The sequence below is a fragment of the Erinaceus europaeus genome, chromosome 18, assembly GCF_950295315.1.
Source record: "Erinaceus europaeus chromosome 18, mEriEur2.1, whole genome shotgun sequence".
Classification (NCBI taxonomy): Eukaryota; Metazoa; Chordata; class Mammalia; order Eulipotyphla; family Erinaceidae; genus Erinaceus; species Erinaceus europaeus.
The window spans coordinates 29,863,469-29,876,302 of record NC_080179.1 but is presented as its reverse complement, the minus strand read 5'-3'; the positions used below and the strand labels follow the sequence as shown (position 1 = coordinate 29,876,302).

The window sequence follows — 12,834 nt, the reverse complement described above, 5'->3', positions numbered from 1 at the left end:
AAGAAAGGATTAATTAACAAAACCATAGGGTAGGAGGGGTACAATTCCACACAATTACCACCACCCAATCTCCATTTCCCACCCCCTCCCTTGATAGCTTTCCCATTCTCTATCCTTCTGGGAGCATGGACCCAGGGTCATGCAGAAGGTAGAAGGTCTGGCTTCTGTAATTGCTTCCCCGCTGAACATGGGCGTTGACTGGTCGGTCCATACTCCCAGTCTGCCTCTCTCTTTCCCTAGTAGGGTGGGTCTCTGGGGAAGTGGAGCTCCAGGGCACATTGGTGGGGTCTTCAGTCTAGGGAAGCCTGGCCGGCATCCTGATGACATCTGGAACCTGGTGACTGAAAAGAGAGTTAACATATGAAGCCAAACAAATTGTTGAGCAATCATGGACCCAAAGCTTGGAATAGAGGAGAGGAAGTGTTAGGGGGGTACTCACTGCAAACTCTAGTGCACTTCTGCTTTCAGGCATATATTTTGCAGTAGTTTATGGATACGTGTGAACATAAGCTCTCTCTCACAGAAACTGGTGTATATCTAGGTTTTGGGACTTTGTTAGAAAGTGAACCACCTGAGATGAAATTAGAGTATACTATGAAAGGAAAGGTCTCACCCGAGTAATGAAGTTGAAGGGTTGTCATTCCACACGTGAAGTCTCTGGACACAGTCTGAAAGAAGCATGTTGAGGTGGCAATCATGTTGGTTAGGTTCTCCAGAGCACTGCTTAGCTCCGGCTTCTGGTGATGCTGGAGACTGAAGCTGGGACTTTGGAACTTCAGACACAAGAAGAGTCTCTTTGCATAACAATTATGGAGTACCCTCGCCCCTGGCCCCTGAGTTCCTCTCCTCCACCTCCTCCTCTTTCTCCTCTTCCTCCTCCTCCTTCTTAATCTGTTTTATTTATTTTGGATAGAGACAAAAAAGTTTAGAGGAAAGTTGAGAGAAGTTGAGAGAGAAGGAGGAGACAGAGAGGGAGAAAGAGAGACACCTGTTGTACTGCTTCACTGCTAGAGAAGTTTCTCTTCTGCAGGCAAGAACCAGGGACTTGAACCTGAGTCCTAAGAGTAATGTGTGTGCTTAACTAGATGCACAACTACCTAGCCTCCCCGAATTCTTTTATACAATGTTATTTGTGATTTTTTTCTTGTTACATATAGTTATAATTTGTCCTTCTGTTGTTGTGTAATACTATATGAATCTACCATTATTTTTCTGTCCATACTTCTGTTTACAGACTTTTGGGTTATTTCTAATTTTTGTGTGTCTAGTATGAAAATCACAAGGGGCATCCTTATTTAAATTATATGATACTTGTAAAAATGGTTATGTAACTTTCAGTTTTATTAATGTAACTTGATTTATTCTATTAGTATCCCTTGGAAAATCATATGGTTATTTATGTTATTTATAACAGTCTAATTTTGTTAATATTTATAGCATTGATATATGTTGAACTTTATGACATTTACAAGCAGTTAAGTGGTTGCTTCATTTTAAACTATAAACAGTAATATATGAGACTTCCACCTCTTTAACAACTCTGTAACCTTTTAATCTGTTGACTTTTGAAAAAATTATTTTAATTTTATAAAGAATCAAATACATTTTTTTTCTCCATGAGAAATGGGTACTTCTTTCCCAACCCCAAGGCCTGTAAATCATATGTGGAGTCAAAGCTATTTTTTTTCTTCCTATATATTGTGATATTTTTGGTATTTAAATGTTGGCTCAAAATATAAGAGTATATCATCTATTACTTCAAAACATGAAACCATATTTGAACTCCAGGTTTTTCTCTTGGACTACTGGTTTAGGAAGAAGGGGTGTTTGAAAAGACTCAGGATAAAAAGAGGGAAAACAGACAATGGTAAGACACTTGAAAATTTTATTTAATTTTTTATTTAAGTTGAAAGCAGAACACTTCTATGACAAATACTTTAAGTTGTAAGTTCTCTTTCCACCACAGTGACAACCTGTTGTTCCCTTGTCCTATTATTATAATGCATATCTTCTCTGATTGGGATGATTTATATACACATTATGTGTCCTAGTATAACAATTTCCCGGCTAAGTATATGCAAGCGAGGCCACTTCATCCAAAATATGAAGAAAGCAAGAGAGTCTTGCATTTTCATATTTTAAAACTGATATTTTAACAGTATTTTGACAATGGTGTATGCAGTTTATAACCTTACAGCTACACATTATTAACATAAAGATTATTGGTTTGCACAGCAAGACAGCTTCAGAATACACTGCTTAAATTTACAGAACTCAAAATTTCACACATCCCATGTGGTTAGCAGGTGATGTTGCAAAGGTGATCTCGAATAGTGTCAAGTTTACTTCCTAAGGATAAAAATAAAAATGATTTAGCATGACTATAATATACAGATTATACAAATTACTTATCCAGAAAATATTTATCTCATTATTTTTATGTTGTTAATCAATAATTTCATCTCATAAATCCCTTAGTCTTTTTATCCTTAGTGAATTGAACTCAAAATATTTTATAAGGTATGTTTGCTGAAGTTATCTCACCAGAAATATTAAGTTTATTAATAATTACACAAGCAATTATAGCCTATTATGATATATGGTTAATTTTGTCTTATAGTTTTACTATTATAATACTTATATTAAGTATACAATACCACATATACTGGTTCTTTACTTTGTACTGATATATCAACATATATATAGTAATTTACAATGTGATATTAATATATGAATGACTTAACGTCTCCATGTTTTATTCATATCTGTGTTCCTAATGTTTCATCCCTTGACATTCAAGAAATGTTTTTTTTTGTAATAAATGAGGGAATGGATAAAATGGCAATAATTAAAAATGAATATAATAATGGGTTCTTAAATGATTCATAATTCTGATTTTACAACAAAATAGTAAAGGTCCTCTCTTCCAAACTGAGGAACAACTTATAATACTGTGATTATATTTTTAAAATTTTGGCTGTTTTTTTAAAATAAACTAATATGCCATCACCTGTCATTAATTTTGTTCTGAAGCAACCATTTTATAAAATCCCTGGTGGCAAGATTATCAAGAACTGTATTCATTTCATCAGAGAAGGAACCGTCAGCATGTCTGCGGCGGAGTTCTTCAACAATGGTGACTTCTTCTGGGAAACTGAGAAATAAAAATAATAATAATAATAATTGATTGCTGTTAGCTAAAAATTTAAATGCATGCTTGTGAATAGCTTGTAACATGTATGAGGGAGATTCAAAAAACTGTGTCTATTTATAAATGATCTCTTATTAAATCATTCAAACAAACCTGCACATTGGAAAGGAAATTATTTAGGTGTTAGAGAGCAGAGCTGAGATCTGAAACCAAGTCTATATAACATCTTGCCCTTTTCAATATTCCTGGCTGCTTCAAAATTCTTAGTATATTGACAACACAGAAGTTATCATTGAGACAATTAATTTGTCTAATTCAAAAAATCTATCTTGTTAGCCTAATGATTATCAGAATAGCCTTGCAAGATGTAATATTAACAGACCAAAATTTAATTTGTACTTTGGTAATATTTCATTGACCCTTTTGCTTTACTATGTTCAATTTTCATTAGTTTTTATCTGAGTAATTATATAGGAATATATGCTAAACCTATATGAAACTGTTCAGCTCAAGCTTATGGTGATACAGGGATTGAATCTAGGACTTTGGAGCCACAGACATAAGAGTCTCTTTGCATAACCATTATGCTATCTCCCCCCACCCTCATTTATTTTCAGAATCATTCTGAATGGACAAATTAATGCCTGCATCATAGTACAACTATAATGAGGGAATATAGATGCAACCTGTTTGTGATCTGGGTGATGACATAGTGGCTAAAGCATAGGAATCTTAAGCTTGAGATACTAGTTCCCAGCATCACATGTGCCAGAGTAATGTTCTGGTTCCCTTTCTCCATTTTCTTCTATCCCTAATCAACAAATATTTACAGATAAATAAACACAACCTGTTTCACTCTATTACTAATACTTGCTATAAAATATAAAACAAAATATAAAATATAAAACTTTCATATACTTTCATTCACCAATATGAGTTGTTCCTTTGCTTTGTGACACAACACTAATTGCATCTGTAATTCAAAACCATGTATAGATAATTGTAGCCTTGGTTTTCAGCATTAAACTCAGGAAAAAATTAAATAAGAATGTACAGACTTACTCTCTCCTTCCTCGGCCTTTCACCAGCCAAGCAATGAATTCCTTGGCAGCCTGGCCTTCCAAATAAGAACTTACATCACTGGTAAAGGTCCCTTCAGCATGTCTCTCAAATTCATCATGACGTTTGGCAATGTTATTCCTGAAAGAAATGTGAAAGTTAAATTGAAGATCTGTCTCTTTAGCAATATGGTTCTCACCTATAAGCACTGGCAGCTTTGGGTTCAGGATTCTCTGTAGGAGAGGTTTAAGAAGATTTGGAAGATGAAGGCTGCTAGGGGACTTGTTTTGAAGCTACATTAATCATATGTATTAAAAATTTATGGGAGAAGGCTAATAACAATTAAGGATAGGCTAAAACGCCCCCACTCTACCCACTGCATCTATTTCTACCTGTTCTGCTTCTCTGTGCCTCTGATTATTAAAGCTGCACTTATGCTGGTTTCAACATATGTAGATTATCTACTGCGCTGTGCTACTCACAGACAAAACAGCTGCTTGCTATTCAGATGCCTGTGATAAGAGTTCATTGATTCAAGGGGAAGCAGTGGGTCACCTCAAATTGTCATCAGCTGGATGACAGGATCATGGCTTGAGAGCATGAACTGTTTTATATTCACTTACCAATTTGTGACATATTTTCAGGTCTTTAATTACATTTTACCAGTGGCCTCCACCTGTTGTTCTCCTCCAGAATCTGCCATTTTTGCCACCAGGAGTACTCTCTACTTTTAACCTTTTGGCTAACCACTCTGCCTCTCCTGTTCTTGGCTCATGTTCTCACTCTTTCTCTATCCCCCTGCTGTAGTCTATCCAGACAAATCTATGCCCTTTTTCTGAGTTTTAGATTCCTTCAGCTACTTTGTATGCATAACTCTTTTTCCCTCGTGGGCCACCCTCCAAAGAAATTGTGAAATTCCACCATCTCTGTGAAACCCTTGCACATGATTTCCTCCAGTAGCCTAGCTGCGGCAAAAAAGCCCCACACTGTCAAAGAAAATCCAACATTAAAATGTATGCTTTGCGATAGGCTTGTGTTCTTATTTGCCTTCTTTCTGTGCGTTATGCTGTAATTTTAATGTGTATTTTGGATTGTATTCTACAATAAAAAGACTGCATCTGTTTCCATTCTTTACCATGATTAACTTGGCTAGGGGACACTTCAAATGTGATCAAAGTCACAAGTTTGAATCCTTCGAGGGAATGTTACATTTATTCAATCTGTTGGTCAGAAATCAGATTCTTCACCTTGCAAATGTTAACTTCTGGTTTAAGAATAAAATGAACAAAAGAGTTAATATTGCAGACTATGGTTGAGAAAATAATTTAAAGCCTATGGACCATTTGAGGATGGGCAAGAGTTTTGCAGGGAGCAGGGGTGTGCTAATCAGAGGATAATATTGCTAACCTTGAAAATCATTAACAGTGAGAGTGCCTAATCCTAACCACTAGACTACCAGGGAAGATGAAAATCATTAAAAATGAAAAAGTTTATGGGCATCTTTTTTTGAGCATAATAACTTAAGAAAGTCAGGAGACATTTTAAACATTTTAATGACTGCTTCAGGCTAGATTCAGACTCTCTTACTTGTTCCTCTTCGTGTTCATCAACCACTGCACAAAATCCTGGGCACGCCTGGAATCCAGATACTTGCTGTAGTCACTGGTGAATGTACCCTGTGAATGGCGCTTGTCTTCATTCATCAGGTCTGGATCACCGAGAGGATCTGTCTGGGGAGCTGGGAATGGCCTGTGAAGGACAATGATTGGTACAACTAAATCTTTCCTCAAGAACAGGCTCACTTGAGAATTATCTTCTCTAAAAAACATAGCACCACATAAAACTGAAAGGCTTAATTATTTCATAGATACTTGACCAAGCCCTTAACTAGTTGTGGGAAGTTTATGGTTTTATTAAAGTTAAATAATTCTGATTCAAATTCTTGTAAAGAGTTTATCAACTGACTTCACTTTCCCCCCCCTGAAATATAGCTACATAAATCTGATTTCAATTGATTCATTTACTCACGATAATGCTAAAAATGGAGGAAGAGAACATGGACTTGAATATTTTAAAAGAGAAAAGAATCTCAAATAATTTTCTTGGGTAGAGATGTATGTTCCCAATTCTATTTTGCATAAATTAATATTAAAAAGTAACACAGTTATCTGGTTATATTGTGCCTAATGGTGAAACAAAGATAATTAAGAGTCAAGAAAGACAAGAAAAAGCATACTTGCAAACTTGAAACTGTATAGCGGATTATCCATATACCAGTAATCAACAGTTGGTTGGCATAACCAATAAGGGGAAATATGCAATCTGGTTAATATTCAGAAGTAGAAATGGGATGCTATATTTTCCATTAGATCAGAAAAGATTACATTTTGGGAGAGGACATATGAAAGAACTCTTTTTATACTACTGATCTGAATGTGCATATCACTTTCCTAAAAAGTAAGTTGGCAAGATATTAGAAGAGATTTATACCCATTAGAAGCCTTTCACAGGAGAGTCGGGCAGTGGCGCAGCAGGTTAAGTGCACGTGGAGCAAAGAGCAAGGACCAGCATCTAAGGATCCGGGTTTGAGCCCCGGCTCCCCAACTGCAGGGGAGTCACTTCACAGGAGGTGAAGCAGGTCTGCAGTTATTTGTCTTTCTCTCCACCCTCTTGTCTTCCCCTCCTCTCTCCATCTCTCTCTCTCCTATCCAACAACAACGACATCAATAACCACAACAATGTTAAGCAACAAGGGCAACAAAAGGGAAAATTAAAAAAAAAAAAAGCCTTTGACACATAATTTTACCACAAGAAATCTCAGAAAACAGTGAAAAATGTAGGGAAAATGCTATTTGCAGTATTCCGTAGAGGAGGAATAGCCACATAAATACATGAGATGAAATAGTATGCAACCATTAAATATCAAACATTTACTAGATTTAAAAAAATATTTACTTAATGAGGGGGGAGGGGCTGGGGAGACAGCATATGGTTTATGCAAAAGACATCATGCTTGAGACTCTGAGGTCCCAGGTACAGTCCCAGCAGCACCATTAGCCAGAGCTGAGCAGTGCTGTGGTCTTTCTCTCTGTGTCATTTCTCTGTATCTCTCTCATTAAAAACAAATTTAGAGAGGAAGAGAGGGAAACAAAGAGAGAGACTGTGAACATCTGTAGCTAAGATGGTACAGGCATTACACCTGGAGCCTTAATCATGCACATTCTGTGCTCTATCTAAGGGACACATTTTTGGCCACTATCTAGTAGATTTTGGATCACAAGAAAATCTAGTAAGACAATGCCTTAGCATAATACAAAACTCTGTATTTATCCAAGAAATATTTCTATATGTATTTCTATAAAATGCATCAAGTGAGTAACATCAAATCCTAAAATAATGAAAAGCTTTCTGTGGGTAGTAGGTTTTGAGTACTTAGATATTTTGCATGTTTTTCTTTTTTTTTTTTTACCATAAACACATATGTTTTTTATAGTTAACAGGAAACAACATCATTTAACTTAAAAAATAAACAAGCTGGTATGCATTATGAGAATAATGAATGAATAGGCAGAATCAGCTAGATCTCACAGCATTATCATTCCCTTTTTAACATAGTTCAGCATGACCATCCTTTTGACTATGAAAGAACACATATGCTCTGATCTATACTACATTGCTACTTTAGACATTAGAAAATTAGACAAAATATTTAAATTTCTGAGACCCATTCACTTATTGTTGTTTTCTCAGGTTGTTACAAGGACAGTCAAAAGATTTAATACCTCAATTTTTCTTCTACATCTTGAAGAGAGCGTTGCCAACTGCCTTGTACCAGCATTACAAACAATCCAGCCACAAAGTAAATGGTTTTCATTTTTGCTGCCTGTTGGAATATAGAGTGCAGGGAGTGTGAAACTAGGCAACAATGTAAGCATGTCAGTCTAAATTAGTTTGATTTTTACTAAGTAAATATTATTACCAGAAACAAAGAACTAATAATCAATTTTATTGATTATATTTCCAGTTTAATTTCCAATAATATATTGCATATTCTAATTTTTTCCCTCTGTGTATGTGTCAAAAAAATTACAAAAGATGTGTTCCACCACTAAGATTTTCATTAGTGTAGTACAATTATGTTAATAATTAGAAGGCTCATTTCCAGATTTGAAATAAAAAATGTCCATGATAAACACTCAAAATACCCACTGTAGATGATATGCTACATATGGTTAGCCTGAATGGCACCTTATCCATAATTCCTCCCCCTTCACTATCAGTCTGGCTTTCAATTAATAGTCCTTCACTTCCAAGCATTTACATTATACTGCATTTCAACCATCTTAAAGCAGCCTCAGGCTACAACTTGGCATACCAGCTGTCGGTTCAGATGTATTATTCATTTATATTTTAAATAGTGTAACTTGGTCTAGACTTTGTAATTATAAAGCGGCCAACAGATTTGAGGTATTTTAGGGTGCTTTGACCTGTTCTAAATTAAAGAAAAAAAATCATTTTAAAGACAAGCAATTTGCAACAAGAACTAATGCTTCTGGCAACTTGAACAATCACAGCTAAGAAACTAAGAGATCACTGTCATAAAGAAAATTAATGCTTGCTTTTGAAGTCTTGGAAGTCCTCCGGATGTTTAATAATTGGATTTCATCCAGATCATGTCATTTACTGCTAGTGACACCCTAGACCTGGTTGTAGGACAGACACCTGGTTGCATGTTCTTGTATTACAAGCAGATGCCCCAGGGAAACATGATGATGTAATGCAGATGGGGTGGGGACCAACACCCAAGTAAGGCAAAATGCTTCTACAGGGCAAGCTCCTCTATTTGCTGAATGGAAACTTTAAATTCAGCATTTGTCTTTGACTTCTACTTTCAGGTCTGACTGTTTTATAGTGAAAAGCAGAAATTTCAATTCAAGACTGAGTACGCTTATATATAAATAATTTGAATGAGTATTTTTAGCAGAAAGACATTTGTTTTGAAATAAGAACTTTATAAATATTATCGTTTTTAACTATCAGTCTTGTCATTAACACTGTAGTCATATTTACTATCTTTGGCTCTGAAATACAGATATTGTATTACCTGGTATAGTACTTTGTATTTTGAAATATTAAATCTCTTTAGATCAATTGACCAACTGGATAAATATCCACACACTAGAAATGATATATTTATTGTTTTCTTTTTTTTCTTAATATTTATTTATTCCCTTTTGTTGCCCTTGTTTTATTGTTGTAGTTATTATTGTTGTTGTTATTGATGTCGTCATTGTTGGATAGGACAGAGAGAAATGGAGAGAGGAGGGGAAGACAGAGAGGGGGAAAGAAAGACACCTGAGACCTGCTTCACTGCCTGTGAAGCTACTCCCTTGCAGGTGGGGAGCCGGAGGCTGGAACCCGGATCATTAGAAGGGTCCTTGTGCTTCGCACCACGTGCACTTAATCCACTGCCTACCTTCCGGCTTCCCTATTTACTGTTTTGCAGTCATTGACATTAAACTGCTGATTTAGTAGTTTGCCATACTTTAATTTAGTTTTAAAAATATTATTTATTTGTTATTGGATAGAGACAGAGAGAAACTGAGAGGGGGTGGAGAGAGAGAGACAGAGACAGAGAGACACCAGCAGCTCTGCTTCACCACTTGTGAATCTTTTCCCTACAGATGGGGAATAGAAGCTTGAACCTAGGTCCTTGTACACTGCAATGTGTGCTCTTAACCAGATGTGCCACCGCCTCGCCTGGCCCCACTTCAGTTTATTTAGTTGGCAACTTTGGAAGCCTTGCTGTATATGTAGGTAGACTTTTCTGAGTATAACTTAATTATAAATCTAAACTTTTAGGAATTAAAATAATTAAAGCAAGTTTTTTCTTTTCTCTTCTTTCCTTTTTCTTTAGGATCAGGCTACTGTTGAGAAATCTATTTAATCCCAATTAACATTAACTCCTCCCATCCAAAGTTCTTAAAGAGTGTAATGTCTACTGTGAGGGCCCATAGAGGCAGGGTTAGAACAAATAGAGATCTGCACTGTGGGAAGTGATGGGAGAAAACCCCCACTCAGAAGTTAAAGTTCCAAGTTCTATATGGCAGTAAAATGAGTTCTAGTGAAAGAAGGAATTTATTTTTAAAATTTTATTTCTATTTTAAGGAAGTGTGCAGAATAAAAAAGGTTTACAGAATCATGGAGAATTTACAGATGAAGCTAATTATTTAAATACTGTTGCTAAGAAAAACAAAAACTTGCTATTATTTTATCAAAATATTGCCAATGTTAGAATTTTGAATTATAATAGCCCCTTTAATTTGGATAGCCTAAAAAAAGAATTCTAAAGTTTTGTAAGATCTACATATTTCTACTCAAATTTTAAGGGAAACTATTGTAACAATATTAATTTCTATACAGAAAGCTTTCCTTTTGAAATGATAGATTAATCTTAGAGTAGGCAAGGTGGCATATGCCATGTGCTTAAATATGTTGATATTTTAGACTAAATACCTTTAAAGTTGTTAATTCATTTCTTTTTATAGGCTCTTGGTGTGTGTGTGTGTGTGTAAAAATACATGACTATTTACTCCATTGAGTATCTTGTAAAGTTTTATTTTGTCTGTATAAACAGAGACATTTTAAAATATCTGATTTTTTTCTAAACAGATTCAAAATTGCATTCATATTTAGTTTATTATTATTTATCCTCAACGAAGAGTAAATAATTATTGATCTGTAATTTTATTTAACTCCATCCAAAGAATTCCCAATATCTATGCTAATTGTTTGCATTAAGTATGTTGTGTCTTATTTACAGAGCTGATTTAATGGAATTAATATTTTGATAGCCTTACCAGAAATTTGAATATTTGAAAGATGACATTGATTTTACTCTTTTGAAAAACCATAAGCTTTCTTTAGTACAGAACAATTGCTGTTATAGCCTCTTTAATGGACACATTTATGTGGAATTTAAAAGGCGCCTTCTGTTCAAAGTCATATACATATTGATCAAATTTAAAGGGAAAATAATTATATTTAAAAACAGTGCGTATTTTTAAAATTCATTTCTGCAAACAGTTAAGTCTTGTAATAAGTGCCCCAATTTCAATCTTAGTTTTTTTTTTTTTTTTTTTTTGGTATTTTTGCTTTGAAATTCTCCAACTCACTTTGTGATTTCATGATGTTAAAGTAAACGCAAACACATATTGTAGCATTTTCATTTCAATACTAACCCATGTATAATTAGTAAAAAAATACATAAGGTATAAAACATTATATTTTGTCCTTTAAAAATACTTACTTCCACCGAAGACAGCCTTTGGAGTTATCAATATCTTACCTTCTGAAAGAAGTCTTGAAAGAGAGTAAGTGGAGAGAGAGTACCCCCTCTTTTTACAACTATGGATGTGCTGTGTCCTGAGCTCTGTACTTCTGCACCAGAGCTCACAGCTTTATATACTCTTCAGTGTTTAGCTTCATAGACATTATGCTGACAATATAAATTTCTCATCTGTAAATAATGGGTTTTTGTTACAAACGATTTCACTCGCCCACTCACTTTGCTCATCTGCATTCATTCTCCGAGTACATTGGGTAAAAATTTCAGGGATCAGGAAAGTTTGTATTTGCTTTCTTGCTTTTCTTTTTCTTGTTGTTGTTGGGAATGGAAAGGGTAGTTTGGAAATTTACCTTTCACCCTCAGTCAGGCATGAAAATCACTTAAGTACTGTAATGTGAATTTTTATGCTGAACACAAAATAAATTACTTAGTTCATGGCTAACCCATTTTGAGCACAGCCTCATCTGAGACACTTACAAGTCCATTTCTTTGTTATTGAGCTATGATGGATTTACATAAGTATTAACCTTAGTTCAACCTTTCATCTACCCAGTTCATAAGTCATTCATTGAAAGCATGCTTATTAAGAATCATTTCACCCCCACTGTGTGGGATTTTTATTATATTGGTGGAGAAATGTTTGAGATATTAATTAAGATCTACTGTGTTTTAATAATATTTTTATTTCAAGCACTATTGGCACATTATATTCATTATTTTTAGGTTTATTTTATTACTAGATAGATAGATAGATAGATAGATAGATAGATGATAGATAGATATGGAACCAGGGGATCACTCTGGCACGTACAGTGTTAGGGATCGAATTCAGGACCTCATACCACATGCTTGAAAGTTCCCCCATCTTATCCCTTGTACTTCCTCCTGGACAGCAAGATATACTATATTTTGTAACAAATTGCATCCAGGTTAAAAAAAAAATCAAAATGATAGTTAAATATCCAACTAAGGTGATGCCAGTTAGACAGTGTCTAAATGTTTTATTTTCCCTCTGATGGACTTATAATAATTTATAATTTACCCTTTCATTTATACATGTTTCTTAGTGTGGTCCTTTAAAAAAATTAGTATACTAGTAAATGACTTAAAATTCAAAGAAATGTATACATTTCTAAAGTACAGTCAGCTGGAGTCCATTTAGGAATTAATCAATATATGTTTGAGGGAAGGAATAAGAAGAAAAGGATGAAGGGGTGAGAAAATAAGAAAAAGGCAAAGGAAACTTACTCTACTAGCTCTGAAATTGCTAGTTACT

At 34.8% G+C, this 12,834-nt stretch overlaps 1 protein-coding gene across 3 annotated transcripts; it reads right to left on the bottom strand.

Moving 5' to 3' along the window:
* Positions 1–1,868: 1,868 nt before the first annotated feature.
* On the bottom strand, positions 1,869–11,679 carry GCG (glucagon). Of its 3 annotated transcripts, none has more exons than XM_060178268.1 (6): positions 11,559–11,679; positions 7,993–8,093; positions 5,798–5,959; positions 4,214–4,351; positions 3,011–3,154; positions 1,869–2,349 (listed from the first exon to the last, which is right to left on the bottom strand). In XM_060178268.1, the coding sequence occupies exons 2-6, from the start codon at positions 8,082–8,084 to the stop codon at positions 2,343–2,345; spliced, it is 543 nt and encodes a 180-aa protein (XP_060034251.1). In that variant the 5' UTR covers positions 8,085–8,093; positions 11,559–11,679; the 3' UTR covers positions 1,869–2,342. The 3 variants fall into 3 exon arrangements, with proteins under 3 accessions (XP_060034251.1, XP_060034250.1, XP_007523834.1); XM_060178267.1 differs by having other exon boundaries at positions 11,520–11,664; XM_007523772.2 differs by lacking the exon at positions 1,869–2,349 and having other exon boundaries at positions 3,007–3,154; positions 11,520–11,665.
* Positions 11,680–12,834: the final 1,155 nt, after the last annotated feature.